This window comes from Drosophila simulans, chromosome X (assembly GCF_016746395.2).
Source record: "Drosophila simulans strain w501 chromosome X, Prin_Dsim_3.1, whole genome shotgun sequence".
Classification (NCBI taxonomy): Eukaryota; Metazoa; Arthropoda; class Insecta; order Diptera; family Drosophilidae; genus Drosophila; species Drosophila simulans.
This window is the reverse complement of record NC_052525.2, coordinates 4,547,719-4,566,248: the sequence shown is the minus strand read 5'-3', so window position 1 is coordinate 4,566,248 and position 18,530 is coordinate 4,547,719. Positions and strand designations below refer to the sequence as shown.

Sequence of the window (18,530 nt, the reverse complement as noted above, 5' to 3'; positions counted from 1 at the left end):
GCCAATGTGTTGCGCATTTCGTATGCAGGGCGGACTTGGCAGGGGGCGTGGCCCTACTCGGACACCTTCACTTTGGGCGAGGTGAGAATCTCGGCCAAGGGGCAAACTGCAGCATGGGAAACACAAAAATCTTGAATCAAAGTCACAAGTGGCCAAGGTGAGAAAACCAGCATACACATGTACATATATGCGAAAAATGCGAAAGTTGTGTGGCAATCAAGTTGATTCGATTGGGAATACTTGAAAACTAGTACAAAATAGTCGAGAAAAGAAAATCATTTAATAGAAATTTATATATTATATTAAATATAATATATGCTATGAAAAAAAGAAAAAATTAAACAATTTAAAGGCAACTATTAAGTTCCCTTTGTTAACTATTGTTATTTTCAATTTCAATCTGCTGCAAACAGTGGCAGTGCAAATTTGTTGCGACTTTAATTCCATTACACATGATTTGCCATGCAGCAGCAAAACCGTTTTGCGGAAAAACCAACCCCGCTCCCCGCCAAAAGTTTCGCGATCGTAGATGGTTTTTGGGTGGAAAATCGCGGGGATTAAGACTCATTTTCTGGCGCAGTTTGCCAGCCCGCGAAGGCTGAACATTAAATGCTCGCTCAAATGAGATGAAAACTGGTTGCGAAGAACCGACGGGCAGCGAAATCACTGCCCGCTGGCCAAGTTGACCGCAAAAATGGGGCGGCACGGCATTGGTGGGGGAGGGGGCGGCGGGGAAAGGCAGGAGAAAAGCCCGGCGGCGGAAAATCCAGGGCTGCGACTTTCGGTCCCAATATTTCAAACACGCGTCGAACGCATTTCCTGTGCGGAAAACGGTTACAGCGGAAATGCAACTTTGCTCGTTGTTCGAGCGTAACTGTTGTTTATGTTTGCCCACACACACACACACGCACACAAACACACGCACACGCACACTAGTGCAACACTGTGGCCTCAGCTATCAAACAAGGGAAGTGAGAGAAAGCGGTAGAAAGCGGCGCAGACCCGTATAAATTGCTTTTTGGGGCAACACTTTTTTGCAACGTGTTCCGTTTGGTTGCGCCTCTCTACCTTGTTGCACTGAAGAATATGCATGGCAGTGGCAACATTGCGTATACGTATTGAAATCAAGTATACGATCTTAAAAGAATTAAGTGCGGCATATGGTGTCTTCTGTTAATGAGTATAAATAATCAGTAAGCGGAAGTTCATGTGCGGTAAGTGGCTTAAATGCAGTACACTGCAACTTTAACCAGACGATTGTAACCATGGAATTGTTGTGATACAAATTCGATGGCACCTAATGACTGTTGTTAGTCCGCTGGCCCCACTACTCAGCTCGCTGCCCCCAGCTCCAGTTTTCCCCATTTTCTTTTTTCCATTCGGGCTCGGCATTGCCATGGCTGGCATTCATTTTCTCGCCGTGCGTTGACAAAAGTCTCACGCAGTAAATTGAGATGGATGGATGGAGGCATGGACAGTGGGAAGTGGAAGGTGGGGGCATCTCGGGGATCTCGAGGATCTGGGGAAATACCATCGTGCCGGCTCCAACTGAGCCAATAAGCTGGCCATGGGCAACATCCTGGTCGGAATGGGCAAACTGATTCGCTCAGTCGTCATTCCACTTTGCCCACTCGCATTTCTCTTTGCTTACTTCATCAGCCTACCCCACTTCCTTCTTTTGTGTCCTTCGCCTTAATTGGTTTGTCGTCCTGAGTGCTGCCTTTGCTTGGACTTCAGAATTCAACGCTTTGTTGGCGGAACTTGAAGATAATTTGGGGTATATTTTTTTGAAACGCCTCTCTCGATTTTTAAATTCGATTTCGATATGGATTACTTTTGGTACTTTGGTAATGCTTTAAGCATTTTGTTTGCCTCATTATCGGTTGAAAGCATTTCGCATTTAATTCGCACTCGCAATCAAAATTCGCATGTCAATTGGCGCTGGAAAATCCCTGGCATTTGACTTCGGTACTGTTTCATATATTTAATGCGCCTTTATCTCCGTCGCTGTCTCTTTTGCTCGCTGAGATATTTCAATTAATTTTATATTCAGCACTTTTGCTCATTTTTATGCTGATTATTTGAGGCTCGAAAATTTGCAGGCGTCATTAAATGCCATTTTTATTGGCCCTGCAAATGTTTCGCTTCTGCTTTCGCATTCTCGTCCTTATTTTAATGCATTAATTGTGCTGTCTTTTTTACTTTGGCTTATTCTTTTTTTTTTTTTGTGAGCCAGTCGCAGTGGGCGTGGCCTCGACTATCATTTGTTATATGCCCCGTTTTATGAGCGCAATGATTCAGTTGCTTGTGGAAACGCTAGCGGCATTAAAATCGTATAAAAGCTGCGCGTCGTTAACTCAACAAAAAAAAAAAAAAAAAATTAAGATAACATGCAGGCAAAAAATTGAAGAGATAAATCCGTTTGGTCCTTCGCAAAGGATCCTGAAAAAATCACATAATTAAATGTGAATTTATGCGACTTAACTAGAGTAAATTATCAATTGATTTGCGACTTTGCTGCAATTGTTCATTGCCAAATTTGTTGTATAGTTTTAACATTTTCTTGCTTTTAAACTTATTTAGAACATTTTCTTCTTAATTTTATTTTTATTTTATTTTATTTTATTTTTCCATATCATTTATTTGGGAATTGTTATAGCAAAACAAGTGCGTGAAAATACCAAGTTCAACACATCCTTCTGTGGCCTTGGTAACGCCTTCTGATTTGCTTTTGTTGCGGCTCTGTTTTGCGCCCAAGGGGCTGTGTGGGCGTGCGGGGGGCGTGGCCCCGCCTGGAAAAGTGGGCGTGTCTGCGTAGGTAACGCTGGCGGGCGACACAAAAATATTTGCTTAATGAAATTGTATGCGCGCGAGAATTTTTGTGTGAGTAAAATTAATTTCAAACATGGATAACACGACCGTGGGCGAAAAAAGGGGGGTGGCACTTTCCCTGGGAAAAGAAGAAAGGACATTTCCTTCATCCGGGGAGGGGGAGGTGTGCTGGGTGGTGTGTGTTGTGTGACAACGGGTGTCAACGAGTTTATGCCTCGAGATTAAGATGCCGGGCTTATGAAATGAAATGTCAGTGAGTGCGCGAGTGTGTTTGCTTGTCTTTTGCTTTCGCATTTGCTTTAGCTTTTATGGCCACATTGTCGTCTTTATGTGCTCTCTATATATATACATACATATATATTTTGGCCATTTCACAGCGTTTGCTTTGGCATTAGATCTGTTATTAGCCCGGGAATCATTGCCTAACCGGTATTATGACAAATCTTGATGTCTCTCCCATTGATATTTATGATGTATATTCGTTTATGTATGAATTGCGTTTATTGCCCGCTCACTGGATTTATGGTGTTTACTTTTGAGTGCCTGTCATTGCACATGGGAAAAATGCGTTATCAAATATTTATTATTCATAAAACTAAGTGTTAAATTCCCATACAAGTTATACACGCTGACCCAATTTGGTTCTCTATTGGCTATTCATTTAATGACTTTTCACATTTTACTACAAAGTGGAGTTTTTGGTTGAGTGTCATAGAGGCATAACCGCAGGACACTCCATTCATCATTTGTTTTTGGCATTTACTTGGACTTTGATTTTAAATTGGTTTACGTGCAAATCGCAAATAGTTTTAGTAAATTAATTGCTTTGGCAAAAAAGACCACTGAACCTGAAGTTTCCGCTGCTGAGTTTGGCAACTTTTGTTGTTTGCCAGCACTGCCACCCATCAATGCCACTCCCCTTTCCGTGCCACCCATTTTTGCGCCCACTTTTCACCTGCGGCCCTTGGCCACAACAATCGAAACACATCGAACACAGATTGCCAGCACTAAATAAGCATTTGTTGTTGCACGTAATGTTGTTGCAGCTGTCGATGTTGCGGTTGCCCGTGGGTAGGGGCGTGGTCTGATTTAGCGGCAAGGGGCGAGCTGTTGTTGCCATCGGGCTAGTTTATTATTATTTACTCTGATTTGGCTTTGTTGAGAAAGTAAACGGTCAGACCGCCGTGTTGATTTTTAGCTGGAAAACGAGGAAGTCCGTTTAAGGGACATTCGCAAGGAGCAGGCAATTATCTGAACTGCAATTGTTGCCAAAGTTACAAATTTTACAAATTGTTTGAACCGAAAATAGTGTAACTTTGTTTGATGACAGAATGTGTTGTGATTCACCCATAGGATTGCCAATTGATCTTTGTGCAGAGAGCTGCTATTAAAGTTAAACACTTGCTTTGGCCAAAAATCTGGCCTGTTTAATATTTATTGCGAAAGTTAACGCAAATCTGTTGTGCACTTTCCAAAATATCTGAGCAACAAAATGAGTTTTGCGTTGCACATTGTAAGCTTTTTATCATCATTTTTTACCTTAGTGCAGCTGTGTAAATGCCGGAAGTAAAAATTACTTTTTAAATTAGTTTCGCACTCACATGTGTGGGTGGATAAGCTATGTTCGCCCTCTCATTCTAACCCCATTTAGATCTCTCGCTCTCTCTCTTTCTGACGCCGTATAGCCGTCTCTTTCGCTGAGTGCTGGTGCTCAAGTGTTGCAAAGCGGCAAAAGTTTGCCACTAACAGAGTCTGTCTGCATTTCCCACTTTTCTTTTATTTCTTCTACACAATTTGCTCTGTGCTCGTGTTGCTGTCCCTGTCTCCGCACCTCGCCCCCTCGCACTCGCACCTCTTCAGTTTTTTGTCCTCTTCCATTGTTGCAACAACACTCACGTGTGTTGCACTCACATGAAGGCCAAATTGAAAGTGAGCATGCCACTAAAGTTGCCAAAGGGGCCAGCAAAAAAGGAATAAAAGTGCAAAAATGGTTAGACAAATGTGTTTATAATTGTATTTGGGCCTCTGTTTTAGTTTTTCTACATTTTTTTGGCTGAAAAAAAAAGAACGGCCAACACAAGTTGAGAATTAACCTTCGAGGGCTTTTAAGTCTGCAAAAGTTTTCCTTTCCGTGTTAGCCATTCGTTTGGTCTGGCTGTCTAGTTGTTTTAATTTATACTTAATGAAATTGCCGAGCACTTTGTTTTAAAATTTAAATTCCTTTGTGCAACACGGGAATAAACTTTGTCTAATGGAGAATGGAATTTCGAAAGTTTTTTTCTTGGATTTGTGTGCTAATATTTCCACACTTAACTATTAACTGCTGGCTTATCTTTTACTTAGTGTTATTTTAAAATTCCCCTTTTTGCCCACTTAATGCTTTTTGTTCAATTTCTGCAATCTCTTTGACTCATACCATCGATTTCAATTGTTTCTCATCGTTGGCGGCCAAGTTAATTCCGCCATAAGCATTTGTGTAACTATGATTAGCTGCGGATGGCTAACATCCTCTTTCGGTCGACCAGTCTCTCTAAAGTTTCGACCCCCTTCTCCCTCTGTTTCTCACCCTTCGGCTGTCTGTCTGCCATTTGGCTACTTAATTACAAACCAAAAGTGTTGCAAATGTCGCTGCTCCTGCAACGGCTCACCTACCACTGCCACGCCCCCTCTCCGAGCAGACGCCCCTGGATCTGGCCATATCCGGTCCGACGGTCTCCGGCCAGACCACAATTATTTCCGTTTTAATGCTCGCTCTTTTCTCTCTCGCCAGTGTCGACCCCCTCCGGCCATTGCGAGTACACTGAGCAAAATATACGAAACTTTCGAAAATTCTAATGAAACCTTTCGTTTGCCAGCGATCTTTGCTTTGTAAACCAATGTAATCGTTGACTTTATTGTCATGAGCAGCTGTTTTTCTCACAGTGCACGCAGTCTTGGTGCTTTTTCTTTGGCTGGCTACTTTTTTCTCACTTTGCATTTGGGCGTGGGCGGATGCTTTTAGCGTTTTAATTAAATTTGATGTTGATTGAACTTATGACTGCCGCGAAAGAGTTTTCACAAGTTTCGGAGAATCTGCTGCTGAATCCGCGGCTGCTTCATTAAACCGAAAAGCATGCTTTGCGGTGGCAACAAGGCGCTGCTATTAGTGGTCTGCCACGCCTCCATAAACGCCCACAAATCCTTTTTCGTTTCGTTTTGCCTTTCGGGCGTTTATCTTGAGTTTAATAAGCGCCGCAAAGTATGCAGCGAATTTGAATTTTATTCGCAATCCCATTCGCGCAGTCGACTCTTGAAAAGATGCTTCAAATGGCAGCCACAGTTGAGATTTATGTGCTCCGGAGACCGCACAGGTAAGAAAGTCACGAAGGACTTCAGGACATAAGGACACCAGGACATCAAGACATCAGGACTCATGCGGTGTGTGCAGCCAGCAGGTAAAAGCAACACAGCAGCAAGCGCAGAAATGAGGTTGGAAGAATCGCAAAACGATAGAGTGATGGAAGAGTTGGGCTCTGCAAGTTAAGGACCTATAAATGTCCTGTTTCTACAAATATATCTTTTTAGCAAAGAATCTCAAATCTTTAAAAATAGAGTTCTATGTAAAAGGAACTAGCTTATTTCTCATTGTAAATCACACTTCCGCTTTTAAAATATATTGTATCACACTTCTCTATACCTTAGCATAGATTCAACTTGGCATTTGGAGTTTTTTGAATTCAAAGATTGGAGTAGATATCCTAGTCGCCGTTGCTACCACGCATCCGTGTGTGCGGAATATTTGCCATCCCATCAGCTTCGTCAATATGTGCAGCCAAAGGTTGCACATTTCCTTCGACTTCTTCTGGTCCGTTGGTGTTCTTTTTAATTTCCAAATGCTGCCATCGCCGTGGAGAAAGTGGGAAAAAGTGCTAGAGATTGGAGGAAGGGGGTGCTGTGGTGCGGGGGGCGGAAAGCCCCTGACGCTGCACTTTCACCCGGCGCTGACACGACGCCTCTGTGTCTGAGGTTCCGAGGTTCCGTGCCTGCCTAGCCCCATTTCTGTGGCATGCACTTTTTTTGCCGGTGTCAAGTCAGTGGAATTAGTAGAGCAGCTGCTGGCCCCCAACTGAACCGAATCCAACAGCTTTCGAGCTTTCGAGCTCTCGAGATCTCAGCACTCAGTCGGCCAACTCGTCCTGGTCGGCGGCTCTTCTAATGAATTTGCATTTTTTATAAATCCCCATTGATGTGCTCCAGTTTGGGTCCAGGCGTGGTCGTGCGATTGCACAGTGCATACCCTGGCATGTGGCCATTGTGCAGGGTATGCTGCATTTCACTATATATCTATTCTACCATTTTAACATTAAACTTTATTTTAAATTTTTTTTTCACTTAGCAAGCATATGTAATGCAGCTTAGCATATATATGGCATTTATTACTAGTAGTAGTGGGTATTTGGTGTGCTATCAATGCGCAGAACGGCTTTCCAGCTGGCTTAGTTTTTGGCGCTGTCCTGGTTGCCAGCTTGTTGCACTTGCCGTGTGCGTCAAATGGGCGTGGCATGTGAACACGCCTAGTCAGGGTATTACGGACTGTCCAAAACCCCTCAACCCCCCCTATGCAAAGACCCCCCCTTTTCGGCGGCTGGAAAACCACTTCAAAACCGGAACAACCTCGATGTTACGCAGCGGACATCGAGTGCAGTTGAATGTTTGGACAGGCTGAGAAATGGTACATTTTGTGCTCAATCAAATCAAAGTCAGCCACACCTCAGAATCAGAACTGATCACTGAGAGAAACTTGTTGCCGCATTGCAGAAGAAAAAAAAATAAAAACACTTTCATGTGTTATTAATGCATTGTGACTTCTTTAATCCTTTAATATATATTCTTACAATACGAGCATACAACATTTATAGATTGATTCTGATTTTTTGTTCAGCGTAGCATAAAGACACCCAACATTGCATGCGTAATACATTTGGGCCCCTGAAAAGGCAACCGTTTGAAGGACTCATGAGTTCCCTGGTCTCCGCATTGATTTCTGTGTTGGCCCCAATGGGCAGCTCTGTATAATGAAGAAGTGAGTGAGTGGTCTTATGTTCCCAGTTAATTGGATGCACTGGTCGAATTTGTTTTTCCTTCGGCTGCCAACCTTGGACCATCGACCGTCGATGGTGAATTTCCCCAAAGGCGTCATTAGGCTGGCCCAAAAGCCTTAAACTCGAATTAAAAAGGGTTGTATTATCTCGATCTCTCGCTGGCCCTTCTTTTCTTTCGGCTTGGGAAATCCCAGGACTTCTTAGCTTGACGGCATTAACTACAAGTCGTTATTATTGTCTAGGGCTTTTATTGGTCGTGAGTAAGGCAACTAATTCTAAGAATCAAATGTATATCCCTCTATCTCTCTGTCCGAAATTCCAATTTGTATCTGGATTTTGGACGACGACGATGACGACAATGTGGATTTTGGGGACTCAGTCAAGTGTGATTGCCAAACAGAGTGGCTCACTTTAATATTCAGTTTGTTAGCAATGACGGATGTGGGAGATAAATACAATTTTGCCAGTTAAACCCCTTACTTACTAATATCAATGCCTATTTTAACACTTTTCTTCTTCGCTTCTAACCAAATTTGTAACCTCTGCGAATTAGCTGTCTTTGGGCTGGCATAAAATTTCCAAAAAAGAGCTGAAGAAAATCCCCCAGATAACCGGAACCACGACTATTCAGCGGAAACGGAAATGCACAAACACACACGCACACTCATGCATACATGTTCGCCACACATGGTCGTGTGTATATGTGTCTGCATGTATGTATATTTCTCTGATTGTGTACGACACGAACCACAGGGGAAATTAAAGATACATTAAATGCCCGCAAGCAAAACCGAACAGCATTTCTGTGGAGTAGCCGTGTGGAGTGCCACGCCCATCTACTTACGCCCAACGCCCCTCAGGCCGCTTTCAAGCCTTATGGGCAATTTGCTGTCTGCTGTTCGCCACTCTGGCATTTATTGTCCAGCCATTGTGTGTCCGGCTAGGAAATTCTACTAATTAAATTATCGACAAGTTTTGTCGCATAAAAACAAACTGTTGCCCCAGAGAAAAGTGTATACTCGTATAGGAACGGGAGAAAAAAAAAATGGAAGAAATAATAGCGGCCGGCAAGTTTAATCAAAGTTTGCCTGCTCGATTTTAATGAGCAACTTTTGCACATAAATAGAACTTAATTTTCTATTACCAAAGGCAGCGAAAGCAACAACAAAAGCCCGCTGTCATGCTGCTGCCCAAACTGGGTGGCTTTCGAGGCGATTTTCGGGTGCTCAAGTGCCCCAAGGCCTGGCCGAAATTCTGTCGCCAACGCACCACCGAAAATATTGCTCGACAAACTTTTATGTTTTAATATTTAATTAAAATTTTGTGTAACGTTTTGTTAATGAATTCCTATTTGACGCGCCCGTTGCACGTGTCGCGTCCCAGCCGCAGGCTCTCAAAGCCCATCCGGTTCTTTGACCCACCCATCTACCCAACCACCCAACCACCGAAAAACCACACCCAATAGCCCAGCCACCCCCAAAACACATTCCCATCAACACCTAAGTAAACCGTTCTTACATTGAAAGCCCAGTGTTTGCTGGCTGGGTGAAAATATTTGATGGCTGAAATGCCAGTGTTGGTCAGTGGAAAGAGATGCAAACATTAAAGGTGCAATTTAAATACTTCATAATTTATTACCTTATACGCGTCATCTGGTCACATCATTTTTCGTGCAGTGCTGTGAAACGCCGAAATAGGGGCCCATTTCTAGTCTAGTAATTTCACTTTCAATGCCACTTTCTGGGAATTTTCCTGCTTATGTTTGCTGTGCACCCGAAGAAATGGCAAATTTATGAAATGATTTTAATTAGCTCAGCGCTCCTTGTTGCTAGCCAACCCAACAGAAATAAAGTCCAGCAAAATATGTTTGAACCACCTAAGGGTCTTCGGTGTTTGACCATGCTTATACTGTTTTAATTTGGGCCTAGAGAAAAGTTTCGGTTTTCGGGAAATCTGCCATTGGAAGGCATCAAACAAACACAACACAAAACAACAGCAAAAAAATGAATGGAAGTGGGGAAAAAATAATAAAATCAACTAAAAAGTTTCATTGTGGCGAGCTGTAAAGCTGCAAAATGTCGAGAAAGGCAAGCGGTTGCGTTTTTAGGCGTGGGCGTGGGCATGGGCATGGTCGTGGGCGTGCCACATGCCAGCGTAATGAGCAATTATAACAGCAACAACAAGTAGCGCAGTAAAAGTTATGACTGCGACGCTTGTCAAAAAAGGTTTGCTGGAAAAGCGGCAGAGCCCCCACTCCCGCCGCCTTATCATTTCCACCATTTTCCACCAGCCGTTCCCATTCGCAAAAGTTTTCCCCCATTTTCCCCGTTGTTTGCGATATTAACTGCGCCCCACGGAGGATCATTAACTATGGATATGTTCTGCGGAATGTCCAACAAATTGAGTTGTAAACTTTTCCTGGCTGTCGCAGCAAGCAGCTTTTCGTCATCGTACATCGGTGGCAGTTGGCTCCAATAAATTATAGTATATTTTTGAATAGCATCATAGTCTTTTACTTTTAAGACAAATACTTCATTGTTCGCCTTGTTTCGAATCGCATTAATTATATGCGAGATTTGTTGCAACTTTAAGGCGATGCCAAAGTTTAAAACGAGTTAACCTAACGTTTTTTGGAAAGTTTTTAATCAAGCGATGTAAAGTTGTGCAGCATTTCACCTGGCTCCAATTTCGGAATAGTTTTGCAGCTGTCAGCCACTGACCTGCCTAGCATTATGGCCCGAGTCGTTCATTTTGATATCAGCAAAGTTTGCACGCTCTCCATTTCGCTATAATATATATATATATATATACATATATGCGGCCAGTTGCACGGAGTGCTTTGGACAACAGTTGAGGGCATTAAAAAGTTAGCACATTTTTGCGAGTAACGAAAGTGAAATGTGTAAAACCGCAGTAGCCGGGTCTGAGGCTTGGGCCTCGACTCGATGTTTCTCCACTCCAGCTGCTCCTCTGCTGGCTAATTGCAACTAAAAGTTGCTCATTAAGCCAACCAACTACCACCCCCACCCCCCCTTTAAAGGCCCCCGCAATTTATACCCGCTTTACGTCCGGATCCCTGATCCCCAACTGGTGCTAAATACAATCAAATTAGTTGTTTCCGCTTTGGAATTATGCGACTTCCGGTCCGACAAAATGCTTCCACGTGTGCCAAAAAGCCCCTCGACCCCGCAGTGTTTCGCTTTTGCTCTGCCATTTATGGGCTCCCTTTTTTATTTTTATTTTCATTCTCATTTTTAGTGCCTTTTGCCACACTTCCTCGGGGCTTTTGGGGAGACATCAGCGAATTGTCAATGATTTCCAGCTGGGGAATACTCAGAAACAGAGACCCACAGCCGTGGAACCTTTGATCCTGGCGAATCTCCGGGGACTGGATGGGGATGACTATCACTGAAATTAGGTCAGTTTGGATCGAAGCAATTTTATGGTATGTTTTCTTTTTTTGCCAGATCTTATAAATGTCATATTTAGTATTTAAATACTATATACTATCTCTGGTCTTTAATAGGATCATTCTAATGCTGCTTTTAATGGCTGCAAATTTAAATTTAATTTACTTTCCGAGGACAGAATCCAGTTCACTTCCCAGCGGAGCTCAAAAAGTGGGCTACATTAAAATCGTATTAATCTGGAGATGCGAGTGTTTACTCGCAAATGGGCAAAAGTCATGGCGTAGACCACGCACTCTGCTGTCCAACGATTTGTAAGCGAATTTTCCGGAGTTTTCTTTTTTTCCCTGCCTGTCCGTTGGTTTCACTTTTTTTTTTGTAGGTGTAGGTGGGCATATTTTGCATACATATGTGTGCGAGTAGTTTTTTGGCCATCTCTCAGCCGGCAAACGAGGCGGGAAAATGGGTGGAAAATCGGTGGGTGGTGAGGAGGTGGTGGCACCTAGAGAGAAAAAAAATGGAAACTTTGGAGCGGTGCTAAAGACGAACGTGCCTGTTGTTTAGTGTTGCATGTACTTGCGACTGGGCTGGGCTGGCATTTGGGGATTTATTTGCATTTCACTTTTGCTGCGCTGCAAATAGTTTGCCGCAATCTGTGTCCCCCTGTGTGCTGCGTCTCTTTCACCCTTTCTCTTTCTCTTTCTCCCTTTTGCTGGTTTTCCCAGCTCGCATGGTGTTTGAAAATTTATGAACTTTTCCATATAGATATTTTAATTTTTTTGTTGTATGCAGTTCCTTACCAAGCATTTGTACCTGTCTCTCGCCTTCTCATTCATGCCCTATGTGTGGCTCTCTTTCGCGCCACCCATATCTCCGTCTCTCTCTCTCTCTCTCTCTGCCATGATGCATGACTATGTAAATAGACACTTTTACACTATGAACACAGTTTTGGCATATTACGGAGTCAGATTTTATTTTCCCTTAGCTTGTCGTGCAAATTTGTTTGTGCCCTGTCCCTTTATTTTTTATTTGAATTTTTTCTCGTTGACGTTTGCATAATTTTATTTGTTAACTTTCTGAATTGCCCCTCCATTCCCATTCCCTTGGCCCATTATTGTCGCTCTCTATCTCCCTCCCTTTCTGCATACTTGATGAACAATAAAAAAATATGCCGCTCGGCCATTTGCTAGCACAAATTGTGTATCATTTTAGTTGACAATTTGGTCCGGAAATATTTGAACAAAGTCAAAAGGGACATCCTAATTATTTTTGCTAAGCTGGTAATGGAATTCATGTTGTGGGCGAAAAAGTTTCAGGTAGCTTGGCTTCAAATAAAAAGTTATTAAATATTTTGCACATAAAACAAAAATATCTGCTTTATTCTGTTGGTTTGATATGGGTTTCGTTTTGCTTGCAGCTATGAAAAACTAGAAATCGATTACGCAAATACATGCTCGCGGATATGCATTTATATTTGCTTTCGGGGTGTACTAACAAAGATCCACCTGCCACATCCTGTCAAATGAATCTGGCAAATGCTCGTGCTGATATATTCATGAGTATTTTGGAATGCGTTTTGACATCAACAAAACGCGTTGGGTAGCTATATAAACAGGTGGGTGGGTTTGGTTGCTGGGTGACTCGGATAATGGCTGCTATTTGCGGCTGACCACATTATTATGCAATTGCCGCACTATAATGAAATGTGATTTCGGACTAAACATATTTAATTTCGGTTTCGCTTCATGTAAATTTTAACGCGGCAATTGGTTAATCATATTGAAAGCGACGACCAAGGCCTGTCATCAATTATGGACAAAGCATCTGGTGTTTTATCATTACTAACACAAATCGGACACTGTTTAAACGTGCTCTATTCATTTACTTTTAGCTGCCTCATACAACGTTGCTCAACACTATAAGATAATTGATTTCATAGGCAACTACTCGTATAGCAGGTAAGTAAGTATTTTCGCGTAACGCTCAAGCAAGATGCATTCACAAAGTGCTTTATCGTCGTTGACATAACTCAGACACCGTTATCCAACACTGCAAAATATTTATTTTAATAAATTAAATGCAGTTTGGCGCATACAAACGAGCGCATCAGCATGCATATTTCATATATCACAAAAAGGATGAGCCGGCAGCGGTAGTTGGTTGGCTGGTTGGTGTACCATACATTTTTATAAACTACCCAGCTGAAGTGAGTGGCCCGAACTCATGCATATAGAAATGATATGGAAAAAGGCGAACATAAATTACTTTTATATTTTGTCGCTATTTTTATATTGCCAACACTTGCGCGGAAATTGCGCGATGAAACGACGCTGCCCAGGAGCGGAATAAAATGGAAATGGCTGGGCGCTGCGGTGGGGATCCGCAAGAAAATTGCCAGCCCCAGTGCAGTTTGTAGCTTGTAGCCAACGTTAATGCGCCCATCGCCACCCACTTTGCCTGAATAAGCACAGGCACATGTGAATGCTGCGATATTTACGCGAGATATGCAGCAGCGAAAGCGCCATATTTCAGTTAACAAAAAGCCTCCGAAAAAAAAACAAAGCGCAACAAGAGAGCTAGCACTTACATATAGACCAAAAGGGCTAATTTATAAATAATTTAAAAAAAAACTATAGTACAAGGTGAAGGAAAAACAAAGGCATGATACCGAAGTATCCACTATCAAAGCTTATAGTTTGAAAGATTTGGAAGATTTTCGTCACCGAAGTGAATACTTTCTTTTGTGTTTCCGGTTATATTAGCTGCATTTCAGCTGCGTCTGTTTGAGACAGGAAATTTGCTTTTTGTTGGCTCACTTTTGACACATTTGCCAGATACAAAGGAGCTAAGTCTGGGCATTGAAATGGTGGCTTAAAATGCTAATTAATAACAGGATTTTAATAAAATATATTACTAAATTAAAGCTTCTTTAAGTTGGAAATACTCAAAGTACAATTACGTTTAAATGTTTGATGTTTTGTGTTTCATTTTAATGGAAAACACAAAACCATATAACCTACAGTATTTATCAAAAAAGTTGGCCGAACAGGGAAAGCGCATTAAAATAACACGGTGTACACTCATATTTTCAACGTAGAATAAAAAATGTCCTAGGACCATACACAAAAAATTTAATTAAATTGAAATGTAAAACAATTTTCCAATGAAAACCTCGCTCTCCATTTGTTTTCCCTTTGCAGTTTGGCAACCGCCTTTTTTTTTTTGGGTAGAATTTAGGAATACACATACAAAAAATATAAAGTTATAATCGTTAAAATCATTAAATGTTATTTTATAATTTTCTGCAATTTTATTATCATTAAGTTGGGTATTGTTATCCCAGAGAGAAACTCTTACTCTCGTATTCATATGATGTTATTGTTGATTTATTATCTCGTTTAAAATAAAACAATTACCGCATAACATGTGTTGAGTTGGCCAGAATAATGTACAAAGTACGGCTTGGTTGGTACCCTACAAGTGAGTTTCGTTTTCAGTGAAACACATTTTCCGGGAGTTATGTGTGTGCCTATATAAATGTATATATGTATATGTATATGTTCTCCTGTATGGGGAGTTACCTGCGCATTTAGCATTCCTAGCAGGCAAATGAACTCACTTGAATAATCGCCACTCTGGGAGTTATCTCGCACTTTAAATACGTTGGCGAATTTTAATGAAAACGTCCTTTCAACGCAAGATAAATTATTCAAAAGTTTTCCACTGCCGCAGAGCAGAAGATTTCCACCGTTGATGTCGTTGTTGTTGTACTTTTGTTGTTCTTGTCGCCCAGCATTTTCGCATTTTATTTGTGTTGCCGGCCATTCTTATTTTTTACCTTTCCGAGTCTGGTGCTATTTTTTGTGTGTTCATTTTTTTTAATTTTTTGCATTGTTCGTCGGACATTTCAGTTGCAGGCAACTCTGGACGGGCCGCGCTGCCCTTTCACCCTTTCCCCCTTTTTCCGCCCACTTCCTGGTGTCCTTGTTTTGTTTGCCGGCCGCTTTCAAGTGCGAAAACTCTCGGATGAGATTCATTCAGTGATTTTCTCACCTCGATCTATCCTTCTCGTTCTTGGCGGCTATCGCGCCCTCTTTCTCTCCTTTCAGCCGACTGTCAGTTTGACAGAAATCGCCTGCAGTTTGGCGGTACTGTACTTTTATCTTCTCGTTTGACGTCCTGTATTTTTATATTTTTTTTTGTCTGCATCCTTCGTTGCGCACATCTGAATTAAAGACCTTAATTGTTTTTGGCCACTTTTTGATACCAACGTTTGCATTGAATAAAATTTTAAATTTGCACTCAGGTTTTGTTTCGAGTGTAAAGCCTGCAGCAGCTTAAATAAATGTCGGACTGAACTATTAGTGCATTATTTAATCGCTTTGGCACACACCTTCACCTGCTATCCGTGCACCGCATTTGCAAGCTTTTTAAATTCAAATCTTTATATTTTAAATAACTGGAATGGAATGAAATCTCCTGCTGAGTGCAACGTGCGTTGATAACCGCAATGGTTTGGTGGCCTCACTAAAAGCCCTCCGCAAACTCCCCCTTTATCGCACACACAGACTTTCCACAGGATTTGACCATTTTTATGTGGCGACTATGAAACGAAACTGGAATTTAAATAATGGCAATGAAAACAACGAAAGCATTTTCGCTCTTATAAAAATCTTATTCGGTATGCAAGCTGAATTCGGGTCATTTATTGTACTGAAAGACTTACAATTTGTTACGTGAAATTTTTGGTAAGAAAAATGAATATGGTTGAAGGAACATTACGATTTTTTCAATTAGAATTTCGTAGTCGGACGAAAATAAATGTGTTATACTGCTGGAATTTTGGTGGAACTTTAGTTTTAGTTATAGCTTCCGTTTCCGCTTTAGCTTGTCGGCTTCGCGGCTTCATTTCCGGTTTTCGTCTCTAGTTCTGGTTGTAGTTCCAATTCAGAATCTATGTGTAGCATGGTTATCGTCTCTTCAGCCACCTTTCGTACTGCGACCTTGATCCAATCAAACACTTCATCCTTAATAGTTTGCTCTACTCGATTGTTGATTGGTTTTACCAAGTTAAATATCTCAGAGCTTTTTTGTGAACCTTCTTGACTCAATTCGGCCTTTTCGTGTGATCCTGACTGCATTTCTGAGGACTCGTTATGCTTTTTTTGGTCATCACCAACTTCATTTCTTTCATTGACTGATTGCTGGTTGAAGTCCTTGTCGCCCAAAGATCTCTCCTCAGCGACATCCTTGGGAGCATTTTTGATCTCATTTGAAGAAGCTTCTGGACAGCCTTCCATGCTTTTCAGTAGCTGCCGACACTTGTCTTCTCCCTGATCGGCTGCGTGCCTTTCCAATTCATCTTGCGGGTGCGGAGCCGTGACTACGGGACCAATCTCGAGTGGCGTTGCTTGCTCTGCGTCCTCGACTTGTTCTTGCGTTCCCTGGTCCTCAGGTATCGTCACTGAGTACAGATATATGAGGAGCCCTTTTTTTACGTCACTATCTTCATCGTCAGAGATGACATTTGATTCTTCCGCGGCCTTAGTGTCTGCCTTAACTCCTTCCCTGGACATCCTTGTGACCTGTTCGAGTTGCTGTTCCGTCATCATTCTAGGGAGCGGAAAATCAACCGCCTTATTTGACAATGGGAATTTTCGCACTTTATCTGACATCATTGGTTTCGGAAGCAATTGTGTGGGTAACGAAACCAGACTAGGCTCCACGTGCACAAATAGTTCCAGCTTAATGTACGGTGTCTGATACAGTTCGTCGCCCTCGCCTCTCATTAAATCCATTGCCTCCTCATGACGAAGCATCAGGTAATCATTCTCGTTATAAAGAAAGTCCTTCGGACGCTGCGATAGAAAGAAATTCCTTGTTTTCCGGATAACACTGCGCGATTGTATGTAGCTGCGATCGAATGCAGTCAGCGTATAAAACATTCGACTCGTGGTCTCCGGGCCAATCACCCAGATAACATATATGGTGTTCTCCGGCGTATTACGCATTTTCTTCAGCTTCCCGACGGGCAGCATGGAGGAACAAGACGTCTTGCAAATCATTAGGATCATCATTAAATGATGCTCGTACTGACGGAAAATATGAGGGAGATCGTAATTGGAAAAACTCAAAAACCTGCGAGCTGGTCGAGTTTGCGGCTTGCCCTCGGTGCCAGCATACAGGAGTATATTCAACGCCTGCGGTTCGTCGTATTTCAACCTATTTAGATTGAAGTCTTTACGGAGTCCTTGGTCGTCATAGATGATCGCCAAGTCGGTATTCGGACTATTGTTGTGCTTGTGGATCATGTGAAGCAGCATGCTCGATGGGAACACCAATTGATTACACAAGGCACATTTTCCGGGTGCCCGCGATATATGACGCAAGACATGTTTACGTTCACGATTTTTCTTTTTTTCGTACTCATCCATTGGCGTCGCCTCGATTTTTCTACTTCTTTTCTTAGCCCTCGGAAAAGCCATTTTAAACGCAAAATTCCCGTACCTACTGCAGTGGATATATATACATAACAAATATATTAAATACTTAGAAAATTTTTAGACGTTCTGTGCTGATGTTTTGTCGAAACGAAACCCAACTGGACTGCTTCAAAGTGTTCGATCTGAATCGCTTGACGACTGACAGCGTTTACACGGCCCACTTGGCCACATACTGGGCTCCCAATCGATGATGAAAACAAGGAAAGTCGGAAAACTATCTCCACGGAGTTGAGCTAACGAGCAGCACACATACACGGACGGCCAACCAAGTTTTCCCTTACATTTTCCGATGGTAAAAGTGTCGGAAAAACAGGGTGTTACTGCACGTCATATATCCGAGTATTTTTGATTAAGCATTCCCCAGATACGAATTAAATCAATAACTTTTGGCTGCCCAAAAACAAATTGAATTCAAAAGTTCGAGGCCATAAAACAAAGCCACAAACTTTGAAGGCACTCGCATTTGCTGCTCGACGTGGAGTTACCCAATAAAAAGATTTATATATACAAATACAACCAATTGGTTACAAGAAATATGCAAAAGAAAAAAAATGGGAAAATGTTACAAAAAAAAAAAAACATAATAAATATTTGCTCAATTTATTTAGAGTTCTTTGGCAAGTGGTAATTTCAGTGCGAGTCTCCCCGACTTTCGGGATCACCTGCCGTCCGTAAAAAGGTTTGCTTGCTGAAGCCCCCCTCAATAA

General features: G+C 42.0%; 2 protein-coding genes across 2 annotated transcripts in view; both read right to left on the bottom strand.

The window, feature by feature from the left end:
• LOC6725133 overlaps window positions 1-18,530 on the bottom strand; it is a 63,341-nt gene that overhangs the window by 11,489 nt on the left and 33,322 nt on the right. The window lies entirely within an intron of this gene.
• Window positions 16,005-17,951, bottom strand: LOC6725132. Its single transcript, XM_002106122.4, has one exon. It carries the CDS (start codon window positions 17,803-17,805, stop codon window positions 16,204-16,206), a length of 1,602 nt encoding a protein of 533 aa, XP_002106158.3. The 5' UTR covers window positions 17,806-17,951; the 3' UTR covers window positions 16,005-16,203.